This window comes from Trachemys scripta, chromosome 4 (assembly GCF_013100865.1).
Source record: "Trachemys scripta elegans isolate TJP31775 chromosome 4, CAS_Tse_1.0, whole genome shotgun sequence".
In the NCBI taxonomy this organism is placed as follows: Eukaryota; Metazoa; Chordata; order Testudines; family Emydidae; genus Trachemys; species Trachemys scripta.
The window spans coordinates 14,240,822-14,266,654 of record NC_048301.1 but is presented as its reverse complement, the minus strand read 5'-3'; the positions used below and the strand labels follow the sequence as shown (position 1 = coordinate 14,266,654).

Genomic DNA, 25,833 nt, shown 5'->3' with positions numbered 1-25,833 from the left:
TCTGTCATTTGGCTCTGAAGAGACAATCAGATAGTACATGCAAATCTCTTCTGTGTGTCAGCCTCATCAGAGACTATGAATATTTTATTCTGAACCTTAAACCTCATTTTCTCTTTAGAATATTACAAATTTACTCTTAGATCAGGGATTTTTTTAAATTTAAATGTCTGATTGTTTGTAGGACCAGTGCTGGGAACGAAGTTTACCAGTCCAGAAAGCACTGAACTGATCCAAAGTGTATCTAGCCTTTATAGCCACGAAAGAAGCCCTTAAAATTTGTAGCCAATGGGGCTAGCCTGTCAGCTTGCTATGTTATATAATCTGTTTGATAATATTATTTTGGTTTATATTGCAGTAGATATTATTTCATTATATTTGGCTGTAATGCAAGGAACCTACAGGTCTGTATCCTGTATGATTAGCTAGAGCAAGCTAGCATAAGTGTTTGTAACCTTTGGCATAGACAAATTGCCTGCCAGTTACCCTTCTGACTTTGGGGAACTGAATGGAGAACTGAAGGTGTTTACCAAAATTCTGGGACATATCTGTAACCACAAGGTATACCGCAAGAACATGGAAGTAACAGTTCAGGCCAAAGGTAATGGTTTTGAGAATGAGATAATCGATATTAATATGTAAGAATATACTAGTCTGTAGAGTAAGTGCACCCTGAGATTTATCTGGGTGAGGAAATAAGACTTGGGCATGGGAAGTTGGGCACTGATAGGAATATTCAGGATAGTGCCAGGACCCTATAAGAGGGCAAACCCCCATGTTGAGGAATCCTTCTCTTAGCTTAACAGAAAAGAACTTAAAGAAAGATAACTATCAGCTTAGCTTCTGCAATATAACTTAGCTACTCAACTCTCTAACCTGATCTCTACTATTTTGGGATTGAGGAACCTGGACCAACAAACTCATTGGACATGCCAGAGACGAGGGCGGTTCTCTGTGTCGCACTACCAGGGCGGTCCTCTGTGTCGCACTACCAGATCCCCGACGAATGGTGAGTACGACAGTTTAAATAGCTTTTGTAAAAGGGATGTTACCACCAGGAACTATAGAACTGTACTCTTTTTTTGTGGATCTGTGATTTGTAGCTTTGATTTCTCTCGTTTATTTTAATAAAGATCTTAACATTTTGACTTTGTCCACAGTGTGAATGTCCTTGCTGCACACCTCAAGAGTCTGGACAAAGTACTGAACTCTCTACATTCTCTAATTCTGTAGCCTGATTTTGGGATAAGGATCTAAGTATCTTCTGGTCAGATCATTGGCAAGCCTATAATAAATCAGCCCTATAAAATCAGGTTAACAAATTATGTTTGTGATTACTATCTTGCTGTCTTTCTAGTTCAATTCCAACATATAACCATGGACCAGGGTAGTGGGTACTTATTTTGTGGGCACAAAGATAGTAAGAAAATAATCAGTGCTTGAATATTAAGGTGTTGGGCGCAACGGAAAAAGCGAAGAAAGAGGAATAAAGAGAAGAAAAAGAGGTGGCTGAAAACCTGGATCAACTTCTACATACCATTTCAAAGTTCGGATTCCAATCTTTCAGGTAGTTTATAGAATTAAATTTCGGCTGTAATGTGTTACAAAATAGTAGTTATTAAAATCATGCCTAACTAGTATCATGCCTAACTAGTGGTGTTCCCCAAGGGTCAGTCCTCGGACCAATCCTATTCAACTTATTCATAAATGATCTGGAGAAAGGGGTAAACAGTGAGGTGGCAAAGTTTGCAGATGATACTAAACTGCTAAAGATAGTTAAGTCCAAAGCAGACTGTGAAGAACTTCAAAAAGATCTCACAAAACTAAGTCATTGGGCAACAAAATGGCAAATGAAATTTAATGTGGATAAATGTAAAGTAATGCACATTGGAAAAAATAACCCCAACTATACATACAATATGATGGGGGCTAATTTAGCTACAACGAGTCATCGTGGATAGTTCTCTGAAAATGTCCACGCAGTGTGCAGAGGCGGTCAAAAAAGCAAACAGGATGTTAGGAATCATTAAAAAGGGGATAGAGAATAAGACTGAGAATATATTATTGCCTTTATATAAATCAATGGTACACCCTCATCTCAAATACTGCGTACAGATGTGGTCTCCTCATCTCAAAAAAGATATACTGGCACTAGAAAAGGTTCATAAAAGGGCAACTAAAATGATTAAGGGTTTGGAACGGGTCCCATATGAGGAGAGATTAAAGAGGCTAGGACTCTTCAGCTTGGAAAAGAGGAGACTAAGGGGGGATATGATAGAGGTATATAAAATCATGAGTGATGTGGAGAAAGTGGATAAGGAAAAGTTATTTACGTATTCCCATAATACAAGAACTAGGGGTCATCAAATGAAATTAACAGGCAGCAGGTTTAAAACAAATAAAAGGAAGTTCTTCTTCACGCAGCGCACAGTCAACTTGTGGAACTCCTTACCTGAGAAGGTTGTGAAGGCTAGGACTATAACAGAGTTTAAAAGAGAACTGGATAAATTCATGGTTGTTAAGTCCATTAATGGCTATTAGCCAGAACGGGTAAGGAATGGTGTCCCTAGCCTCTGTCTGTCAGAGGATGGAGATGGATGGCAGGAGACAGATCACTTGATCATTGCCTGTTAGGTTCACTCCCTCTGGGGCACCTGGCATTGGACACTGTCAGTAGACAGGATACTGGGCTAGATGGACCTTTGGTCTGACCCGGTACGGCCTTTCTTATGTTCTTATGTTATGTTCTTATGCCAGAATTGAAGCTGAGAAAAAAGCAAGATAAGTATGACATGTTTCTAAGAAGTATGAGACCTTGTCATTTGCCAAGGCTGGAAAGAAATGTCTACCACTACCAGAGAGCTAAAATTACCAGCTTTTCAACAGTAGAAACCACGCATTTTTGGTTCTGACTGCTTGTGGTTAACACATTTAGAATGGATATGATAAAAACGGATTTAATATTTTTTTAAATATCAAGATTTATTACCGGTTGAGGTAACTTGATCTAATCTTAACTTTGGTCAATAAATCTGAGATAAGGATCTGGCCAGTGAAGCAGAAAAAAAAGACTTCTGCATTGTGCTTTTTTTGTCTTCAGGAAGTTGTTTAAAAAGGCAACCTTTTATTAACTCTGTTTTGGCAGTTCACACACAACCTGAAGTACTCCTGAAGTACTCCACAAGTGCTCCTTGTTCTTTTTGCTGATACAGACTAACACGGCTACCACTCTGAAACCTGAAACACAGATCATAATAATAATGGAGAATGGGTAATGTTTAATATATTTCCCTCTCAAAAAGGAGATCCACTCCAGTGTTTTTCCTGCTGTGACAGGGTATTGACCCCACACAAGGCAGAGTGGGTTAAAGTAGGTCAATTAACCTTATATGCTGCACCTAGAGGAGAGCCAGAGCTCAATAAAGCCTAATGGAAGAAGTATCTCAGCTGGGAAGGAGCAGGTTGGGCCTGTCTAAAGGGATGAAGCTGAGAACAGAAGGGGGCTGCTGCAGAGGAAGTAGTTGGCAGTCACTCCCTGAGGGAAGGGAGGTTTCTTTAAGGCTACAGCGTCTTGACAAGTCAAAGGGAGGAAGAAGTCTACAGTCACTCCCCGGGAGGAGGGTATTTGGACTGGGGAGATCGGGGGACTAAAAAGGGCCCAGGGAAACAGCGACAGGGTCTGGGAGCAAGAAGACCGTAGCTGGGAGATACATGGTCCCTGGGCTGGAACCTGGTGGACCCAAGTTTCCCTGTCAGCAGCTGGGAAAGTTACACAAGACCTGGCCTTGAACTGGAAGACTGCCTGGAACAGCATGTGGACATTAGATTCAGTGGGACGCTGATATCCTGGAAGGGGAGGACTACAGTGACCTGGCTGGAGGGCTGAGTCACAAAGAGGGAGTACCGTGAAACTAGGAGAGTGAGGGGGAGATGTGGTAGGAGCAATTGTCAGACAGGAAGCCTCAGACCTGAAAGGAGCTAATAAAGAGGTGTCCCAACAGTGAGTGAACTCCGTTACACCTGCACATGCTACATCTAATACTGGACAAATCTGGTTAAGAAAAATGCATGCAGCAGACCATCTATTAATCAACATGGAAGCCACATCAACTTATTCTTAACCCCAAAAAGCCTTTATAAGGACTTCTGAGAATAAGAATTGTTCATCTGAAGTGATCACTAAATTTATAACATTCCTTAAACTTTGTCTGATTTACTTACAGTATTCACCTTCCACATAGTATCTAAGGTACATCTTCACAGCAAACACCCACCCACCACAGAGTCTCTCAAAGCCTGGGTCAACTTACTTGAGCTCATGCTGAGGAGCTAAAAACAGCAGTATAGATAGGGCCCTACCAAATTCATGGCCGTGAAAAACATGTCACAGAACGTGAAATAAGCCCTTTCCTGTAAAATCTGATCTCCCCCTTGCTATTGGGAACACCCCAGCCAGGGGGCTCCTAGGTGCAAGTCCCGGCTGGGCTTGTCTTTCTCCTGCACAGCTGCTCTCGTTCTCAGGGGGAGATCAGACCCACCTCCGAGTGCCTCCCCTGCTGCAGGAAGCTCCAGCCCCGGAGGTTCCTGCAGCTGGAGGAGGCTTGTGCAGGTGTGTCATCCGATATCCCCCTGCTGCTCTCCTAGCTACAAGTCCCTACTGGGCTGGGGAGAACAGGACTTGTCCTTCCCTTGCATGGCAGTTGTGTGGGGGGGTGGACAGTGGAGGAAAGAGATCAGATCCACCTCCCCCTGCTGCAGGAAGCTCCCTCCCAGCACTGGAAGTTCCTGCAGCTGGAGGCTTGTGGGGGTGAGTCTGATATCCTCCTGCTTCTGGAAGCACCCCAGCTAGAGGACTCCTAGCTGTAAGTCCCTGCTGGGCCAGGGAGGAACAAGACTTGTCCTTCCCTTCTTGCATTGGGGGGGGGGGGGGGCTCAGACCCACTTCTGGGTACCTTTTGGGTTGAGACCCCCAAGGTTACACCACCATATTTCAGATGTAAAAAGCTGAAAACGTGAAATTGACCAATTTTAAAATCCCCTGGCCGTGAAATTGATCAAAATGGACCATAAATTTGGTAGGGCCCTAAGTATAGATGTTTGGGCTCAGGCTCTGAAACCCAATGAGGGTCTTGGAACCTGGGCTCTAGCCCAAGCCTGAACATCTATACTACTATTTTTAGCCCTGCATAGCAGGTCCTGCAAGCTTGAGTCAGCTGACCTGGGCTCTGAGACTCACTACTGCAAAGGGGTTTGCCGTGTAGACATCCCCTAAGCTCTCTAAGAGTTGAAGCACCATAGTGACTCATTCAGAGACATCTGTAAACAGATTATGTGGTAATATTGTGCAGAATTTGAATGTCATAAAAACATTAGAAATGGAGTTTTGGGATGACTAGGTGGTAGCAAAAACTAACGCACTGTAGTAAATACTACCTGTATCAAACTAATCTATGACTGGAAAGTAACAACAACATTTTCCTTCAAGATGTCTTTGTGTTTAAACAGAATATGCCACCATAAATTAAAGCTACCTATTTTAGAGCTGACTAAACTTTTGGCCTGGACAGTCTAGAACTGGGGTAGGCAACCTATGGCACGCGTGCCGAAGGCGGCACGCAAGCTGATTTTCAGTGGCACTCACACTGCCCGGGTCCTGGCCACCGGTCCGGGGGGTTCTGCATTTTAATTTAATTTTAAATGAAGTTTCTTAAGCATTTTAAAAACCTTATTTATTTTACATACAACAATAGTTTAGTTCTATATTATAGACTTATAGAAAGAGATCTTCTAAAAACATTAAAATGTATGACTGGCATGCGAAACCTTAAATTAGAGTGAATATATGAAGACTCGGCACACCACTTCTGAAAGGTTGCCAACCCCTGGTCTAGAAATTGAAGGTGCCACAAGGACTCCTCGTTGTTTTGGGGGAATAGTAGGAATTTATTTACAAAAATCATGGGGTTTGTACAATGTTAGGGTTTTGCTAATTATACTACATAGCTATTTCTTAAACAGGAATGATGTAATTATAGTCAACAAAATATTTATCAGAACTAAAGTACAGAATAAAAGAGACATGGGTACTGTAAACAGAAGTTACCTTCCCAGGTGATCCAAATGCAAAGAGACCAAGATCTTCATAAGAAGTGACAGCTGTTAAAAGAAAACACAAAGTATTTCCAACTTCATATTCACTTTAGTTATGAATAGTTGGGTGTGTATTTTTTTACAATGACAAAACTAAAGCAGTATTTTATGATTCTCATTTATAATATAGCTTTAGGATGTAAACACTTTCTTCAACATACATTGCTACATATACATAACGATTTAGAGAAATTTATATTACAGTAGTTTTACGTTAAACATGATTACAAATATATGGATACCACATCACCTTCTTTTTAAGAATTCTTGTAGATTATACCATGGATTAAACCATTCTGAACAATATTTATTAAACAAATTATTTTATTTCATTTTCATAAAGAATAAAAGGGGCAGCTTTGTATTACAGTGGACAAATCTTTCAAGAAATGTAAGCCTCAGCGCCCAGTTCTGCAAGGTTTTGAGCACCCACAACGCCCACTAATTTCAGGGAGAGCTGAAGGTGCACTGTACTTTGCAGGGTTAGCCCCCAAGAACAATCACTACAGATCCTTACATACAGGTGCACTGAGGCCCACCTTCAAAAGTAATCCCCTGACCTAAGCAATCATGTTAAAAGTAATCCAAGTTTCCAATATATATGCTGGTAACTTAAAAAGGGATCATTCTGAATGGAAGAATTAATCTCAAAATGTTGGTTGGTCCACAATTTGTTACTAGAAAATTAAGGAGTTTCAAAAAGATGTAAATTATTCTCAAAAATGCCACCCCCTTTCTTCTAGTCTATATTAATGCAGGACATGGCTGAAATTCAAACAGCAGTAAAAAGAACAGGAGTACTTGTGGCACGTTAGAGACTAACAAATTTATTAGAGCATAAGCTTTCGTGGACTACAGCCCACTTCTTCGGATGCACCGAAGAAGTGGGCTGTAGTCCACGAAAGCTTATGCTCTAATAAATTTGTTAGTCTCTAAGGTGCCACAAGTACTCCTGTTCTTTTTTTTTTCCAGTCTGTTATAACCCTATATGTCTACAATAGTCAATATCTGTATAGCATAGGCAGACTAAAAAAAGGGTTATAACAGACTGGAGAAAAAAAAGAACAGGAGTACTTGTGGCACCTTAGAGACTAACAAATTTATTAGAGCATAAGCTTTCGTGGACTACAGCCCACTTCTTCGGATGCACCGAAGAAGTGGGCTGTAGTCCACGAAAGCTTATGCTCTAATAAATTTGTTAGTCTCTAAGGTGCCACAAGTACTCCTGTTCTTTTTGCGGATACAGACTAACACGGCTGCTACTCTGAAAACTGCAGTAAGTATTTTAGAGGGCAAATCAGTCTTAAAGACATGTTTTTATTTTTATAACTCTTATACTCTTTCCTCTCACTTAGCCCCCTGGCAATGTGCTTTACCATCTCTTCCCATGTCACAACTTATTTTGGCCCCAGCCCTGCAAGTTGACCTGCCAGGACAGACCCCCGAGCTGAGTCCCGCTGAAGTCAATGGAATGTCACATGGGAGAAAGCATCAGCCTGCATCAATCAAGTTGCAGGATTGGGGCCTGTGGTGGGGCAGCTGCCCCACCCCAGTAAACAGGGGTTAAAAGCAGCCCTGGAGAGGGCTGCAACGGGAAAAGCTGGGCTGATTAAGGAAGCAGCCGCAGCTGTGGCCAGTTTAATCAGGGCCCAGCTGGCCCTTATAAGAGGGCTGTGGGCCAGCAGGACAGACAGTCTCTCTCTAGCTGTAGAGAGAGATGGGCCTGACTGCTTGGGAGCTCAACAGGGTACCTGAGTGGAGGAGGGCTGGGGAAAGGCTAGAGGAGCTGGGGAGCTCCAGTCTGGAAACCCCCAGGCTGCAGACCTTGTTAAAGGCCGAGATGATACTGGGGTTGCAGCAGGGCAGCCCAACGGTAGGCAGAGGCAGCAGGTTCAAACCCTCCTGGCCAATGAGTGGTAATTACACTGCAGTCTGCCCCAGTGAACGGGGGCTAGATGGTGACTGGCAGTAGCCAAAGACTGAGGTGAGGTGGGGATAGGGGGTTCCCTGGGGAGGGGAGACCCTGAGAGACTGTGAGGTACTGCAGGGGCAGAACCCAGAGAGAAGGGGCACCGGGGTCCGGGAGGAACACCAGCCTGCAGAGGGCACTCCAAGGCTGCAAAAAGAGCTAATTCCCAGGATGACAGCAGGTGGCGTCACGCTGGTGAGTCGTCACCCGCCACAGGGCCTCAGACTAAACTCAAGACAGACAAATAACTGTCTCTGTAAAGTTGTACACAGTAATAATTACTATAGCATAGATAAAACAACAGAGAACGTAATCATCTTGTAGGCCTTTTGCAAGCTCAGTGTTTCACATTCCTCTCTAGTACCATCATCAATATGTTGTGCAAAAACAAAATGGGCCAGAGTCTGCTCTGTTATGCCAGTGTAAACCTAGCTTCAAGTATCCTGTGGGGGGGGGGGGGGGGGATGGAGAGGCTCCTTCCTTAGCCAGCTGAAGACAAAATGGAGGGGTCTCCCATGGGTTTAAATAGACTCTCTCTTGTGGGTGGAGAGCCCCTCCTCCCTCCTATGCAAAGTCCAGCTTCAAGATGGAGTTCTGGAGTCACCTGGGTGAGTCACATGTCCTTGCATGACTCAGTCTTTACAGACCGAAGCCATTGTCCACATGGTATCTTGAACGTCTCCAGGAAGACTTCTTATGTGGATTGGAGCATTCCAAGATGCATTGTTCCCCAAGTGTTTCCTGATCAGGTACTTAAACTGGTGAATTCCTTCCTAAAGAAGCTGACCAAATGCCTCACAAAGCTTACTTAGAAACCAAGCAAGCATACAGCCCATATTCTTAATCTCAAGTAGAAAATGATATATATCTACAAATAGGATGAATAGATATAGTAGACCATAACCTTTACGGAGATATATTACACAAAACATATTCCAGTTATGTCATACATACATTTATAAGCACCCCCCATAAAGCCTTATGGGGTACACTGTCACCCTAATCTTGTACCCTAACTGGCTGGAGAGAAAAAGGTAGCCACAAACTAGTCCAAAAGCGCCAAGCAGCTATTGCCATCTTTCATGGGGGGGAGGGATAGCTCAGTGGTTTGAGCATTGGCCTGCTAAACCCAGGGTTGTGAGTTCAATCCTTGAGGGGGCCACTTGGGGATCTGGGGCAAAATCAGTACTTGGTCCTGCTAGTGAAGGCAGGGGGCTGGACTCGATGACCTTTCAAGGTCCCTTCCAGTTCTAGGAGATGGGATATCTCCATTAATTTATTTATTTATTCATTAAAGTATCCCTAACCGCTACTGATTTTTTTTTTTTTTAAATGTGCGTAAAGGAGATCACTCAACTGACAAAGACAGGAACAGCAGTCTCCGAGCAGAATCAGGAAACAGTCAGCTGAGTGACCAAAGTTAGCTATGGGAAACAAAAGCAATAAGGAAAGAAAAGAAAGCTTTCTCCTACCATGAAAACCATTCTTAAAGTGAGGAAGACAGATAGGGCAGTAATGACAAGATGGATGATGGAGACAGAGGCCAGGTTATACCAGAAAACCTCCATGTAGTAGAATTTAAGGAACTGGCATCTTAAGGTTTCAGTAACAATTTTTAAAAAAGCATGAGTTAAATCATTAGGTGGCAGCTGATTAGCTATTATAGAGAGTTAAGATTCCAAAGCAAATATTCATGAACTATGATAAGTTAATACTAAGGGTCTAGAATCAGAAGACACACCAGAATCAAGCAGTATCAGATGATTTCTAAGACAGAAGAGGTATACAAAGAGCAAGGGGATGGATAACAGTCAAATAAAATTACCAAGCCTGATAAGGTATCCATTAAAGTGAACAAGTATCCACAATGATGCTAATTTAGGGCTTGCTGCTGCTCTTCAAAGCAAGCAGCAGCAGCAGGATCTTGGAGTATATATACTCCAAGATCCTGCTTTATATAAATAAAATGCTTGAATCCAGAAGGTGTTAAAACACCTTACTAAGCTACATCAAATATTTCCCTTTTTTCATGCATCTTTGCAGAATTTCTAGGAGCTCAAAAATCATACCTACTGCAAAAAAAATTTCAGTCAAAGTTTCAAAATCACACTTATGGATGAGTTTTATAACAAAATAATGACAAATCTTAATTTTCAAAAGATTACAGCAACAGTGAGATATACAGTATCATATTTATATACCATTAATTCAAATAATTTTACAGGGTCACATCTTTGTAGATGAGACAAACTATAGACTATTGCTCTATATATTCTCTTCACTTACCAGTCTGAATGCACATACTAAGCAGCAGAAATACAGAGTAAGAAGCAAGGCTGGCAACAATCAGCAGCAAGATGCTAAAATATAAAATATTTAAGTTTAAGGCATTTCTTAAAGTAAAATACATGTTCTCTTTTTAAAACTGGTTTATTATTGCACAAGAAAGAAGTTATAATGAGACAGGACTTCCTCATTTTATGGCTCACATCTGCTGACCAAAGTTCATATGGTCACTGACTTATCTGCTGTTTGCTATGTTCCACTACACTTTACATTTTTATGTGCTAGATTATAAGTCATCACAGATTTATGTAGGACAAAAGCACTGCACGTGAACCATTTCATAACCATAACTGGGAACATAACCACCAGGAACTGCAACTCTGCCGCATGTGTGTCTGTATATATATTAAAGTGAACTTAGTCCTTACAGAAGGAGTCAGACTGACAATGGTAGTTAGTCCTCTGTTCATTCACAGAATAGGTACTACATGAAGAGTAGAAATACAAGCTTCCCCATACTGCTCAGCAGGAGTGCATCATTCCTATCCTGGACAGCAGGATTCTGTTCTAAATTCTAAAACTAAATGGGATAATGATTTTGTGATATAAACATCTATCCATAGGAACTGGGTTGAGTACCAAATTGCCACCAATTAATGAGACTTCAGGTCACTACCTCCACAGGCCAGATATGAATGAATAACCTAGAAGTGAAAGGGTCCATAGCCTTAATGCCAAAAATACAAGCCACCCAGTCCTTGTACAATGTAATATTTTTACATACAAAAATCTCAGCTCAGATCTTGCTCCCCACTTTAAAAAAAAAAAAAGTTATGTACAGTACTTCAAGAACTGTCTATCAGGGATGGTCTAGACAGTACTTGGTCCTGCCATGCGGGCAGGGGACTGGACTCGATGACCTCTCGAGGTCCCTTCCAGTACTAGAATCTATGAACATGTAAAGGTAATTTTAGAATGGATATGTACGTGAAACTGAAAACTTACCAAAAAGAATAGGAGTACTTGTGGCACCTTAGATGCTCTAATAAATTTGTTAGTCTCTAAGGTGCCACAAGTACTCCTGTTCTTTTTGCGGATACAGACTAACACGGCTGCTACTCTAAAAACTTACCTAAATCCAATGATCCCTGTGTTGGCCATGGCATAAGATAAACCAAGTATTCCACTTCCCATGATTGCATTCATTAAATTAAATACTGAGAAACCAAAGGAAACACCTGAAGATGCATGATTCAGAGCGCTCTGTAAATAGGATAAACAAATATAATTAGTATGAGGGTTTTGTGTTTTTGTTTGTTTGTTTTGGAGAAACCAAAGAAATTTCAGCCACATAACTTCTCCCTCTCTCCATCAGCAGACCCTTATAAAACTCTAGAACCCAGACTTAAAAAATAAATAGTACAGCATAGTAATGATCCCCAAAGACAGTAGTTTTCTACTGCAAACTAGAGTGGTTTATATTAGAATGTGGTTAGCTTTGTTTGTTAAAGAAGACTTTGATAGCCAATGAAGCGGGGGGGGGAGGAGGAGAAAGGTAAGGAAACGGCAGCACTTGGGAGAGTTGAATGCTTCCAAGCCTTAGTTAAATACATGATCAAACATCTCAGAAAAACTGTTCTCCTCACTTTAAAGACCTGTACTATGCGGTGTGCCTGCATCAATGCTCATTTCATCCTGCTCCACTCTATAGGGCAAATCTCCCTGCTATCAACCCCACTTTGTATCCTTGTCATCTTTCTGCCACCTTCTAGGTATTATTTTATTAGTTCACACTGTCCTTTGAGCATGAGAGTCTTTTTTTCATGTGCTAAACACCTTCTCCTCTCCTTAAAATATCTCCTCAAAATACACTTTCTTCATAGAATCACAGAATCATAGAACTGGAAGGGACCTCGAGAGGTCATCTAGTCCAGTCCCCTGCACTCAAGGCAGGACTAAGTATTATCTAGACCAACCCTGACAGGTGTTTGTCCAACCTGCTCTTAAAAATCCCCAATGATGGAGATTCCACAACCTCCCTAGGGAATTTATTCCAGTTCTTAACCACTCTGACAGTTAGGAAGTTTTTCCTAATGTCCAACCTAAACCACCCTTAATGCTATTTAAGCCCATTGCTTCTTGTCCTATCCTCAGAGCTTAAGAACAATTTTTCTCCCTCCTCTTTTATGTACTTGAAAACTTATGTCCCCTCTCAGTCTTCTCTTCTTCAGACTAAACAAACCCAATTTTTTCAATCTTCCCTCACAGGTCATGTTTTCTAGACCTTTAATCTTTTTTGTTGCTCTTCTGTGGACCGTCTCCAATTTGTCCACATCTTTCCTGAAATGTGGCACCCAGAACTGGACACAGTACTCCAGTTGAGGCCTAATCAGCACGGACTATAGTGGAAGAATTACTTCTCGTGCCTTGCTTACAATACTCTTGCTAATATCTCCCAGAATGATGCTTTTTTTTTTTTGCAACCGTGTTATCCTGTTGACTCATATTTAGCTTGTGATCCACTATGACGCCCACATCCCTTTCCGCAGTACTCCTTCCTAGGCAGTCATTTCCCATTTTGTATGTGTGCAACTGATTGTTCCTTCCTAAGTGGAGTACTTTGCATTTGTCCTTATTGAATTTCATCCTATTTACTTCAGACCATTTCTCCAGTTTGTCCAGATCATTTTGAATTTTAATCCTATCCTCGAAAGCACTTGCAACCTCTCCCAGCTTGGTATCGTCCGCAAACTTTATAAACGTACTCTCTATGCCACTATCTAAATCATTGATGAAGTCTTCATGAAGTCTTTCAAAAACAAATGCTCCAAAATTCTTACTCAATGGCTACATTATGTATCATTTGTCTGAACTAGCCTATCAGCTTCTTGGGGTGGAGACTGTCCTCATTTGCTTCTAGGGCACCAAGCACACTAATGCTAATAAAATACAAGCAGCACCAAAAAATGCCAAGACAGTTCAGGTGAGTCTCAGCTTACGCGGTGGTTCCGTTCCGTGGTTAGCGCGTAAAGCGAAAACCGCGTATAGTCAAAATTACATTGAGTTGAATGGCGGGTGGAATCGCCCGCACTACAAGTACAATATTAAAATTATTGTTTCTCTTTTTTTATTGTTGTTTTTGCCAACCGCGTAAAGCTGAAATCGCGCATGTTAAGATGCGACAGACTTGTGATTCCCACCCCAACCTCCCCACATTCTCATCAGGGCTGCATGTCCCTGCTGGTTTAAATTCAGCCCAGACCAGTAAAACCCAACCCCAATAGTCATTACCATCTAATAGTTGTCTAAGACGAGTTTGGTGATCTCAGTCAAGTGAACAATTGTTTCCCTTCACAAACAACCCACACCATCACCACGGGCCCTAATCTACTTTCTCGGGTGGCAGGATCAAGCAAAAAAGCCAAGGCTTGAATTGCTCATGGAGAATGAGCTATCCTCCCATCCCCAGTCGCCCCCCAAAGCACAAGTGGGGAAGCCTGCCTAGGCGGGATAAAAAGTCTCCCCCTCCTCGCCTCACACCTTCGTGACAGACAGCTCCCTCCTCCCCGGCTCCAGCTCAGACCCAACTCTGCTCCCTCAGCTCCTGCCACAGACCCCCCCGGGACCCCTCACGCCCAGCCCCCGGTCCCCTCACACACATTGCCCAGCGGCGCTGGGGGCAGCAACGGGGCGGACTCCTGCTCCTCTTCCTGCTCGCGGGCAGATAGGTACCAGCCCGGCTCGCAGTTGATGCAGCCGGGACCCGGGAGTTGCATGGTGCCCTGTGCGCCGAGCCCAGCGAGCCGCCCCATCCCGAGCCCACTCTCGAGGGGCGGGAGTTGGGCGGTGCCTCAGGCCGGACTGGAGCCTCCCCCTAGAGACGGCTGGGGGGGGAGGGGAGGCGGCGCCGCCTGATGCCGTCACTCTCCCCTCCCCCACGCCCGTTCGCCGGTCTCCGCCCGATGACGTCTTAATGCGCCTGAGGAGAGCGCACAGGTAGGCGCGCGCGCTGCAGGAGCCCGACATGAGGTGAGGCGCGGGCAAGGCTCGCAGCCCGGCCGGGGAGTCGGTTAGTGAGGAGGATACGGGGCCCCTGTGGGGGAAGGGCCGGGCCCTGGGTATCTGAGGGGAAGGGGCTGACCCCGCGCCGTGTAACCGGCGAGCCGCGACAGGGGACGGGCCCCGGCCCACCTGTCCCACTGGCTGAGGAGCGAGCCGGACCAGGGGGTTACTCGTTCTGGCCGATGCCCGGCTGCGGCCCGGGCTGCAGAGAGAGGCCGAGGTGGAAGTTCCTGGTCTTTCTAGAGCAGCTGCCCCGCCGATGCCGTTCGCCGCCTGGAGCGTGACCGCACTGAAGCTCTCGTTTGCTTTTCGTTGGGCAGGGGGTTTGTTCGCGCCCCTCTCCGCCCAGCCCCTGGAAGGGCACCAGGACGGGGCGGTTCTTCTCTTTGTGGCCTTAGCTCCCAGGTCCGGTTCAGACGCACAGGAACAAGGCTGCAGCCAACACAGAAGGGAACGTTTAGTGGTTTAAAAAAGTTTCCATCTGAAGCAAGTTCAGGGATCCATTTGTTGGTGTTTTGGCCCACGTTGATCTGATCTTGCTCCTCTAAAACAAAACTGGACCCACTGGTCTGGAAGGGTGCTGCTCAAACAAATTCAAAAAGGGGAGGCTAATGTAGTCAGTCTTTCTTCAAGGTTCAGGGCTATAGGTAGGTTTGACCTAACTGCCCGTACAGACAGAGGTAGGGCACTGGAAAAATTGTTCTGTTGACCTGATAATCCATCCCTCCAAGAGGCAGTAAACTACATTGAAAGAAAACCACCTTCCATTGATGTAGGAAGTGTCAGCACTACAGTAGCTGTCATAGACATGTCCTAAAACGTAATCAGGGAATGAATGCTGCAGATTGGGTCTTTGCAGCAAGACCAGCCTACTTCTGACCCAGTTCAAGTGCAACCTCAAGATAGACTGTTCTATCTGACATCAATTGTGTTGGAGGGAGACTAGCAACAGAAAATTCTTCAGTTACTTTGAACCTAGCAAAATAAAGGCCTCAGTATACCATCCGAAGAACTTTGAACTGAATCCATTTTCATAGTGGCAATAAGTGCAGATTATGGAGCTAAGGAATTACTGATGGTCTTCATTCTATACCAAGGAACAAACACAACATTCATCAACACTTGCAGCTTTTAGATTAATTTCAAGGCAAGCCTTTTAGGAGTGAATTACTTGTTGTATGAAGGGGACTAAAGAAAGCATGAGTGATTTTATTCAGGACTCCATTAGAGAGGAAACAGTCTTTCCAGAAAAACTGAAAGTAAGTCTTCCCAAAATAATGTTGCCAAATAGAGTTCCAAGTGGAAACAGCATCCAGACACTCTGAAATTCTGAACTCATCCAATGAGGAGTGGTAGCCACATTAACTGAGTAACTAGAGGGTATAAGGCACCCTCAATATGCTTTCCAGGAGCATTACTTAAGTCAGGTTTCCTACAAAGGGGCAGTCTAGTGGAATGGGACAAGGTGAGGAGTGAAACAAAAACTTATGACCCCACGTCTGTTTCCGTTTCTGTGGTTGTGGGTGACAGTTGGAAAGACCTCTACTTCCACCACCATATGGTAATCCTTTGTACAGCTGGCCTTGCTAGCAATTGATGTATCTAGCCCCAGAGGCGAAGGCACCAAAGCCCACTGGACTAGGCTTATATATTTTGCACAATACTCAACTTAAGCTGTGAGAGCACATACACTCACCAATGCGTGTCCAGTCTGAACACTGAGGAGCCTTTGGTGAGTGAAAAGGGAGGCAAAAAAAAAAAAAAAAGATGCACAGGAAAAGGATAGAAACAAAGGAAAAGTGGTAGCAACTGCATGAGGGCAGAGCAGGAAATGAGGGTGCACAAGGAGTGGATGGCTTTTTACCACCACCAAAAAATCAACTGCATGACTTAAGAGCAATACAAATAAGACTTACATCCAAACAACTGACTGCTATCATGGGAAAACTTATACAATGAGACACAGCACTCAGATACTATACTACAGTGATGAGTACACTAAGAAAACCTAGATAGAACTAGTGTCAGGGGATAGCTCTACCTCTTCCTCTTGTAAAACCAATAATAGCCTCATTTTGTATATATTGAATGGGGAGGTAGAGCAGGCAGAAAGCAGCAGCCCTTAGGGGGAACACTAAAAGATAAAGACAGATTCCTGTTCCAGTTCAGTTTACCCTCCCACAAATGAGCTAAGTCCCTGCAGCGTGGTTCCACCCACCAGCAACTGCAGTCTGGCTACCAGTGCTCACTGATCAGCTTTATCAGAGACAGCAAACAGATCTAAACATATTTGTCTTAATGGGAGCATCATCAGGCCCATCAATTGCAAGTACACTTCACTTTTGTGTATGGGTATGAGGTGATTGTCCACCATTACATAAAATTGGTTGAGAATTCTCTATTTATGAACTATACAAAACTGTTGTGCATTACTTGATACAAACTTTATTTTGTGAGAATTGCAAATCCATGTGACTTGCAGTATTTTTTTTAAATGGAATGATTACATAATGTCTATAAAAGGAATAATTTCCCTTCTAGGATTTTATGGAGATTATATGGATACTCTGCTAGGCTACTGAAAACTAAACTTTTTAGAACAGCTGCATCAAATACATCATTTCCAGAAGTTTGGTTACTGCTGGTACAGTATTTTGAGAGAGTACCTGGATTTTTTTGGGTAGTTCAGAGAAACAGTTTCTTTACAATGCCTGAAATTCTAGAAAATAAAGCAGATCTTGAACTGTATTCACCTCATCCTGAAGTACGTGGAATGACAACACTTGACAGAGCAGCTTTCAAAAGGACAATTGTTGTTCCAGTTCTAAAAGTGAGAAAGGAAGTAATAAACAAATTGTTAAAATCCCTCAAACATATAACACTGCATCGCCCAGGTCTGAAGCGAGTGATTGATGATCCAAAAGATGAAGACAGACTTGTTTTGTTGGATCCTTATAAAATATCAGCAGAATATTCACTGGAAGAATCTGAACAAGAAATATTAAAGCAGTTTAATATTGACCCTCAGGTGTCCAAGTATAACTTGGAACTGACTTACGACAATTTCAAGACTGAGGAAATCTTACGAGCGGTGCTTCCTGTAGGTCAAGATGTCACCTCTGGATTTACTAGGATTGGCCATATAGCTCACTTGAATCTTAGAGATCATCAGCTACCCTACAAACATCTGATTGGTACGTACAACCTTCACACTCAAATAACTTTGGGAGAAGCGTATAATTGGATAAGTCATTTTAACAAGTGCCTGAGCTAGAGATGATTATTTTGCACAGGGAAACCTTTTGGGAACCCTCATTGTTTTAAAATTTTCTTACCTTAAACAGCCTTTTATTAAAAGTGAATGCTTGGGTTAAAGGGCACTGGATCAGGCCTTCTTAATGTATAGTGAACTTGAAGTTAGTAGTAGTCATTTGACCTCACTGGGTCAGGCCCTTTGCATGTAGCAAATTTCAGGTTAGGCCCATTAAGCTCAACTCCTTTATGGCAGGGGAGACCAAGATCAAAACTGTAACATTTTATTTATATAGCAGCTATAGCTTACTACTCTAGTCTGCCCTTTGAACTTATGTTACTAGCTGATCTGGGTACCAGGAGAATCACGTTGATATGGGAGTTGAATCGGCCCTGTAGATAATGATGATTTATTATGTGTATTACAGTAGTGCTGAAATGCCCCAGAACACTACAGGTGAAGTGACTTGCCTAAGGTCACGTGGCAGGTCAGTAGCAGAACTAGGTCTCCTGAGTTCCAGACCAGTGACCTACCCACTAGAGCAGCAGCTCCTAAACTTTATTGGTTCACATACCATCACTTAAATGGTGCAGTGATTGGATGGATCATCAAGCTTACATAGATTGGGAATCTCCGCAGTAGACAGTACTCTCTCCCTGAAGCACAAGAGCCTTCACTGGGAATCTAACCCTCTTTTTTCAGTGTAAAATATTTGCACTAGGAGTTCCCTGTGACAGTGGCACTAGTGGAAATAATTTATAGCACACTATATGTGAAATCATTCAAGTCATTCTATAGGTAGTTGTATTTTAAAAAAGCAAACTCAATTGCTGTCATATATTTTACAGGATTTAAAGATTTAGCAACACTTATTGGCTGAATATTTTTATCCCTTTCTTGCAGGTCAGGTTATAATTGACAAGAATCCAGGAATCACCTGTTCAGTAAATAAAATCAATATTATTGACAACACTTATCGAAATTTTCAAATGGAAGTGCTAGCGGGAGAGGCCAATATGATAACAAAGGTACAGTTTTTCCTATTTTCTCCTGGCACAGCTAGTCAGACACACAGAATGCAGTTGAAGTGGAAGAGTAGATGTGATGGAAAGATACCATAAAACTTAAATGTTGTCCCAATCCCACCCCCGGCCCAGTATCTCAGTACTTAGCAGTCCTGTATGTGATCTGTGTGCCCCGGTCTACCTCTGCCTGGTGGGGGCTTCAGACGCTTGGCGGCATGGGTCCCTGCAGCCCCAGCCACAGCTTCCTTCCTGCCGCTGAGCACGTTCCCCAGCCTGTCTGTCCCCGCCGGAAACAGCTCCCGCGGCGCCGGGTTCCGAGCTGCGCGGGGCATCGAGGCCATAGGAAGGGTGGGTCCCCCAGCGGCCGTGGGGTCCCCGCCCGCGTGGGAAGCCTGAGGCCCGCCCCCGTATCTCGTCCGAGCATTGTAGCCAGGGCGGCTGGGCTGTGCTGCGGATCGTGCTAGGGCTGGGCGGACCCTGGCTTATGCCTCCCTATTTCCCCGGACTTGTCCGGCTCTTTGGAAATTCCCCCCGGATGGGGATTTGAGCACCAAAAAGACGGACATGTCCGGGGAAATCCAGATGTAGACTAACCCTACTGTTAATATAATATCAATTGAAATTTATTAAATGTTTTTCTGCATTTTCAAATATATTGATTTAAATTACAACACAAAATACAAAGTGTAGACTGCTCACTTTATATGTATTACAAATATTTGCATTGTAAATGATAAAGTATTTTTCAGTTAATCTCAAATAAGTACTGTAGTACAATCTCTATCGTGAAAATGCAACTTACAAATGTAGAGATTTTTTTTGTTATGTAACTGCACTCAAAAACAATGGAAAAGTTTAGAGCCTACAGGTTCACTCAGTCCGACTTCTTGTTCAGCCAGTCGCTAAGACAAACAAGTTTTTACATTTACAGGAGATAATGCTGCCTGCTTTTTGTTTGTCACCTGAAAGTGAGAACAGCCATTCGCATGGCACTTTTGTAGCCAGCGTTGCAAGGTATTTACGTGCCAGATATGCTAAACATCCGTATACCCCTTCATGCTTCGGCTACCATTCTAGAGGACATGCTTCCATATTAATATAAAAAAACCCTTAATCAAATTTGTGACTGAACTCCTTGGGGGAGAATTGTATGTCTCCAGCTCTGTTTTACTTGCATTCTGCCATATATTTCATGTTGTTGTAGTCTCGGATGATGACTCAGCACACGTTCATTTAAAGAACACTTTCGTAGCAGTGTGAGATTTCTCAAGATAGCTACTGCACTTGACCCAAGATTTAAGAATCAGAAGTGCCTTCCAAAATCTGAGAGGAATGAGGTGTGGAGCATGCTTTCAGAAGTCTTAAAAGAGCAACACTCCAATGCGGAAACTACATAACCTGAACCACCAAAAAGGAAAATCAACCTTCTGTTGGTGGCATCTGACTCAGATTATGAAAATGAACATGCATTGGTCCACACTGGTTTGGATTGTGATCTAGCAGAACCTGTCATCAGCATGGACGCATGTCCTCTGGAATGCTTGATGAATCATGAAGGGACATATGAATCTTTAGCGCATCTGGCATGTAAATACCACGTGACGCCGGCTGCAACAGTGCCATGTGAATGCCTGTTCTCACTTTCTGCTGACATTGTGAAGAAGAAGCAGGCAGCATTATCTCCTGCAAATGTAAACAAACTTATTTGTCTGAGCAATTGGCTGAATAAGAAATAGGACCAACTAGACTTGTAGGCTCTAAAGTTTTACATTGTTTTATTTTTGAATGCAGTTATTGATGCACATAATTCTACATTTGTAAGTTCAACTTTCACAATAAAGAGATTGCACTACAGTACTTGTATGGGGTGAATTGAAAAATACTACCTTGTTTTTTACAGTACAAATATTTAATAAAAAATATAAAGTGAGCACTCTACAGTTTGTACTGTGGTGTAATTGAAATCAATATTTGAAAATGTAGAAACATCCAAAAATATTTTAAATAAATAAATGTTGCTTAATCGTGATTTTTTTTAATCACTTGACAGCCCTAAAAGTTACTAATTTAGAACTTAGGTTCCCTTCCCCTTCCAAAAACCCCAAAGTATTTTTACAGTGTTAAATACATTTGGTGGAAGAAAATAAGGTAAGTGCTTTGGATTCACTTTGCGTAGTGTAGTGCCTGGAGCAAAGGCTAGGCCTTACATTCTGTTCCTGTGTCTACCACTGACTGACTGTGACCTAGGCAAGAGATTGTGCCTCAGTTTCCCCCTTTTGTAACACTTTGGTAGATGTTTTATGACCCTTGGGTGAAAAGCACTAATTGTCAATACATAGAAAGTACTATTAATTTAACTGGGCTGTTAAGGCTTAGACGGGAGTTAAGGCAACAATTACTAATTTGGCAATTCATTTTTAAAAAATTTTTGGTTAAATTTAATTAGGTTTCCGCTGAAACATAATTAGTTTGTGCCTGTAGAGCTGGCAGAACACACAAATAGAAAAGATTTTAATCAGATCAACAGTCTGATTTCATTCAAGATTGCAAGGTGGCATTAGCTCATAATTAAGCATATTTGAGCTATGTTTCTCTACTACTGGAGTTCTTGCACTGTGGGTATGAGTGTGTAAAATAGTTTTGTATTATGTCTATTGGCAATGCAAATGGTAGTGAGTCTTTGATTATTCATCATAGATTACATGTCAAGCTAGCACAAAAAATATTTCAGATCGGAGAGGGGAAGGTGTGAGCCTTCCTGGAGGTACCCAGTGTTGTAAGGCACCTTTTTACCACCTGCCCATATTGTGAGGAATGCTTGTCTGTGCCTGCCTGGGGGTCAGCTCCCCAACTCCACCTGCAACACAAGCACTCCCCTCTAGGCCTCGCAGGCCCCACTGTTACTCTGAAGGTTAGCAATAGGCAAACCCCAATCCTCTAGTCCTCAGAGTGTCTCCCTGGACTTTCCAGCCCCTGGTCCACTGCTGTACACTTGCAATATTGACAGTCACTGCTTCCAAAGGAACAGTACACCCCAGCTTACCATTTCAGATCACCACTCTGTTTAGCACACAGCACTTAGATATGTTGATTGTTAAATAAACTTAGACTTGATTGCTCTAAGCATAGTAATAGCAATAGATAGTATTGGAAACAAACGATTACATATAAAGTAACATATCCCAGAGCCTAGACTTAATTAACAAGATACTCTCAGATCTTGTAGAATATTGCTCACCCAGAATTCTTTCATGAGAGAAGTATGCTGTCAGTTTGCCGCCTAGATGAAGGATTCATTGTGTTCCCCCCCTCCACTATACCAGCCCAATACTTTGTCTTTATTCATAAACACGACCTTCTCCCCACCTCAGCTGTTTTTCATTGTGTAGGTTTCCTTTCTTGTAGATTTTGCAATTTCTCACTTTGCAACTGGCTTAGTATGCAAATAGGCATACTGCATGGGGCATACAATACCCAAATGGCCAGAGAGGGAGATAGGTGTCTGTTACCGCCTACCTAAAATGAACATTTTTGAGGTTTGTCATTTCCTGGGATCTGCCTTCACTTCAAGACCATAGGAAAATAATTTTCAGTAGAGATACATAACTCAAATATTATCCATTCAGACATTTAACAATGATTACGGTGACCAGAGGACTACTGGCTCGAGGTAGAAATCTCTCATATCAGCCTTTGGTAAATTATTATACATATATCCAACCTTGAAGGTGCCTATAAAACCCTGTGTACCCTTTGTGCCCTCTGCCAGTTGGCACCAAGGGGTCCTTGTGTCACAGAAGGTAAAGGGGGTTTTATATCACCACCTCACTTCAGTAATCATTAGTACACTCCAAGAACTTTAGGTATCTCAAACTTCCTGTTTGATGGGGGTCGGTAACCAGGACTATGCCACCTGTGAAGGCCAAGTGCAATACAGTTTCAGAGTTTGTAGAACTGGCTACCAAGTAGCTGAATTTGATCCACCCCTGCCATACTCGCATTTTCATCCTGTTAGTTACTGTGGATTCTAGAATGAGGAGGATTTGAGGTTCTTCCGAAACCAGCTACTAATAAAGCAATTATCAGCCAGCCACAAAGTCCTTGAAGGGACTAATTTTTTAAAATGGTCATTTTAAGTTGTTGCTTTTTTCCCCACCTTGTGCTTTACATATGACAGCTACCTGGATTGACTGACTGAAATATTCCTTATTTGGCCAGAGGACCATTTAATGGTCCTTTTATAGAAAGAGCTGGGCTGGGAAAGCCAGTTGGCATTGAAGATGTTTTCTGATTAATAGAATGCTTATTAAATAAGATCAAGATTCTCTTGTCCTATCAGTGGCATGAACATCAATGTTCCCATTACATTTTAGTAAAATGTTTAATAAATTGATTGTTTAAACATACATATATGTCTGGAATCTAAATACAGGTGGTTTAAACAAATGTCTTGGACTTTTTCAGACTAGAGAAAACAACATCACCTATGAATTTGACTTTTCTAAAGTCTATTGGAATTCCCGTCTAAGCACAGAACATGGCCGTATCATTGAACTTTTAAAGCCAGGTGATGTTCTATTTGATGTCTTTGCCGGAGTTGGGCCTTTTGCCATTCCAGCTGCAAAGAAAAAGTGCAGCGTATTTGCAAATGATCTCAACCCTGAATCCTACAAATGGCTTCTACACAACTGTAAATTAAATAAAGTGGACAAAAACATAAAAAATTTCAATATGGATGGTCGGGATTTTCTTCTGGGGCCAGTTAAAGAAGAGCTAACCAAGGAACTGTCACTTCTGACAAAAGAAAGGAAAAACACTCTGCACATAGTCATGAATTTGCCAGCTTTGGCTATCGAATTTCTAGATGTTTTCAAACATTTATTAGACGGAAAACCATGCAGCACTGACCTCCTTCCCACAGTGCACTGTTACAGCTTCTCAAAACATGATAGTCCAGCCAAAGACGTTCAAGAATGGGCTGAAGTTTTTCTGGGAACTTCTTTAGAGGGACGCTGTTCTACTCATCTGGTGAGAAGTGTTGCACCAAATAAGGAAATGATGTGCATCAGTTTCCAGATCCCAGCTGAAGTGCTGTTCAAGAAGCAGTGTACTCATGAAGGTAAATTAAAGTCCAATGCTGGAAACTTTAGGGTTTTTCAGTTGTATACTTTGTCTCAAATTATACTTGAGAAAAAAAGACTGCATTTGATGGATTTAAAACTAGAATTCTCTCAGCTATGGGGCTGATTCGAGTCTCATTTAGTGGTGTAATTCCAATTTGTTAGTCCTAATTTAGATTCCCTCCTGCACTAAGTAACACAGGCAGACCCTTGTGAAGTCAGTTGTAGAATCAGAGCCTCTAAATTGGCAGGATCAGGTTCTATAAATTTTAATTGGAAAACTTGATGTTCATGTAGAAACTCCTATTGAGTTCAGTAGGGTCAGGCTTTAGTCCCAGTAAGGTTAATGGCGTTGACTCATCACATGCTTACCTTCCACCCTCCCTGACACCCTCCTCCTCTGACAACTTTGACACTGGACTCTTTGTCCTGTTCATTGAAGTGCCACAAGTCCTGTGTATGTTTTAGTGGCGAGACTGTTTTGTGTAGAAATGTATTAAATGTTAATGTACTACTTTCTGAACTTTGTTCCAGAGAGTCCTGTGGAACCAGCTTCTAAACGTTTGCGCCCAAATGAAGACTCTCCTGAAGAAAAATTGACTAGTTTAAAAGACTAGTTAATACTGTTTTGGTTATTTTGTGCAAGAGAGCTAGGTGGGAAATCTACCCTCAAGTCACTGAAAGCAGAATGGATTTACCCCCATACACCAAGAAAATAGTCATAATGCATAATTTTTTTTTTTAAATTCCAGGATCAGTAACTAGACAGGATCATTTCTTTTATTGCAGAGACTATTAAACTTTTTATTTTCTCATGTTATGCGTTAGTTCTGTCATATGTATGTTGTCCGGGGGAGGGGAGGGGGGATGGCCAGGGGGTGTGTGATAGCACAAAGATTGTGAATGTTTCCAGATGTAGCTTTATTTTGGGCATTTGCAGTTTATGGCAAGACATTTTTATTGTAGATGTTTTAGATTGGACAACATGGCCCACTCTATTTTTGTAGAACTTTTATAAGGAGAATTGTAGTTATGTTAGGGAAGGCCATCTGTATTTAGAATCATAGAATATTATGGTTGGAAGAGACCTCAGGAGGTCATCTAGTCCAATCCCCTGCTCAAAGCAGGACCAACACCAACTAAATCATCCCAGCCAGGGCTTTGTCAAGCTGGGCCTTAAAAACCTCTAAGGATGGAGATTCCACCACCTCCCAAGGTAACCCATTCCAGTGTTTCACCACCCTCTTAGTGAAATAGTGTTTCCGAATATCCAACTTAGACCTCCCCCACTGCAACTTGAGACCATTGCTCCTTGTTCTGTCATCTGTCAGCACTGAGAACAGCCTAGCTCCATCCTCTTTGGAACCCCCCCCTCATTCTTCTCTTCTGCAGACTAAATAACCCCAGTTCCCTCAGCCTCTCCTCATAAGTCATGTGCCTCAGCCCCCTAATCATTTTTGTTGCCTTCCACTGGACTCTCTCCAATTTGTCCTCAACCCTTCTGTAGGGGGGGACCAAAACTGGACGCAATACTCCAGGTGTGGCCTCACGATTGTTGAATAGAGGGGAATAATCACTTCCCTCGATCTGCTGGCAGTGCTACTAATACAGTCCAATATGTCATTAGTCTTCTTGGCAACAAAGGCACACTGCTGACTCATATCCAGCTTCTTGTCCACTGTAATCCCCAGGTCCTTTTCTGCAGAACTGCTGCTTAGCCAGCAGTTTGTGCAAGCAGAACTGGCCTCTTTCACGTGCAGACAGGTTTGGTGCGTACATGTACTGGATTTGCATGAATGGAGAGTGCATGAACACACAAACAGCTTTTGTGTAAGCAAGACAGCTTTTTGAAAATTTGACCTAAGGTACAAGTAAACACACATACCTGTGCCACTGTAAGGATAAATGGTATCACCACCAAACTGATTTAGCTCGGTTTTAGAGAACTCTGTACTTACTAAAGCTTGAAAG

At 42.5% G+C, this 25,833-nt stretch overlaps 2 protein-coding genes across 12 annotated transcripts in view; one reads left to right on the top strand and one right to left on the bottom strand.

The window, feature by feature from the left end:
- The window catches only part of SLC38A6 (solute carrier family 38 member 6), a 111,595-nt gene extending 97,292 nt beyond the window's left edge, over positions 1-14,303 (bottom strand). For all 8 annotated transcript variants that reach the window (XR_004645393.1, XR_004645391.1, XR_004645392.1 and 5 more), the window contains exons 1-4: positions 14,062-14,303; positions 11,535-11,665; positions 10,403-10,476; positions 6,101-6,153 (exon numbers count right to left, since the gene is read on the bottom strand). Coding sequence is in view for 4 of the 8 variants with exons in the window: in XM_034767534.1 (XP_034623425.1) it covers positions 6,101-6,153; positions 10,403-10,476; positions 11,535-11,665; positions 14,062-14,214 (411 nt within the window). In the remaining 4 variants the exon portion in view is untranslated. The remainder of the gene's footprint in view (positions 1-6,100; positions 6,154-10,402; positions 10,477-11,534; positions 11,666-14,061) is intronic.
- Positions 14,304-14,350: 47 nt separating this feature from the next.
- Positions 14,351-24,682, top strand: TRMT5 (tRNA methyltransferase 5). Of its 4 annotated transcripts, none has more exons than XM_034769651.1 (5): positions 14,351-14,431; positions 17,006-17,658; positions 18,621-18,745; positions 23,207-23,861; positions 24,397-24,682. In XM_034769651.1, exons 1-5 carry the CDS (start codon positions 14,427-14,429, stop codon positions 24,477-24,479), a joined length of 1,521 nt encoding a protein of 506 aa, XP_034625542.1. In that variant the 5' UTR covers positions 14,351-14,426; the 3' UTR covers positions 24,480-24,682. The 4 variants fall into 4 exon arrangements, with proteins under 4 accessions (XP_034625542.1, XP_034625541.1, XP_034625540.1 ...); XM_034769650.1 differs by having other exon boundaries at positions 14,357-14,398; XM_034769652.1 differs by lacking the exon at positions 14,351-14,431 and adding an exon at positions 15,210-15,723.
- The last annotated feature ends 1,151 nt before the right edge of the window (positions 24,683-25,833 follow it).

Excerpts from the sequence above, each read along its gene's own strand:
- TRMT5 (XM_034769649.1), top strand. The coding sequence starts at position 14,376 with ATGCGCCTGAGGAGAGCGCACAG. Across the intron at positions 14,399-17,005 it reads CGCCTGAGGAGAGCGCACAG|GATTTTATGGAGATTATATG; the intron begins GTAGGCGCGCGC and ends TTTCCCTTCTAG. Across the intron at positions 17,659-18,620 it reads ACCCTACAAACATCTGATTG|GTCAGGTTATAATTGACAAG; the intron begins GTACGTACAACC and ends CCTTTCTTGCAG.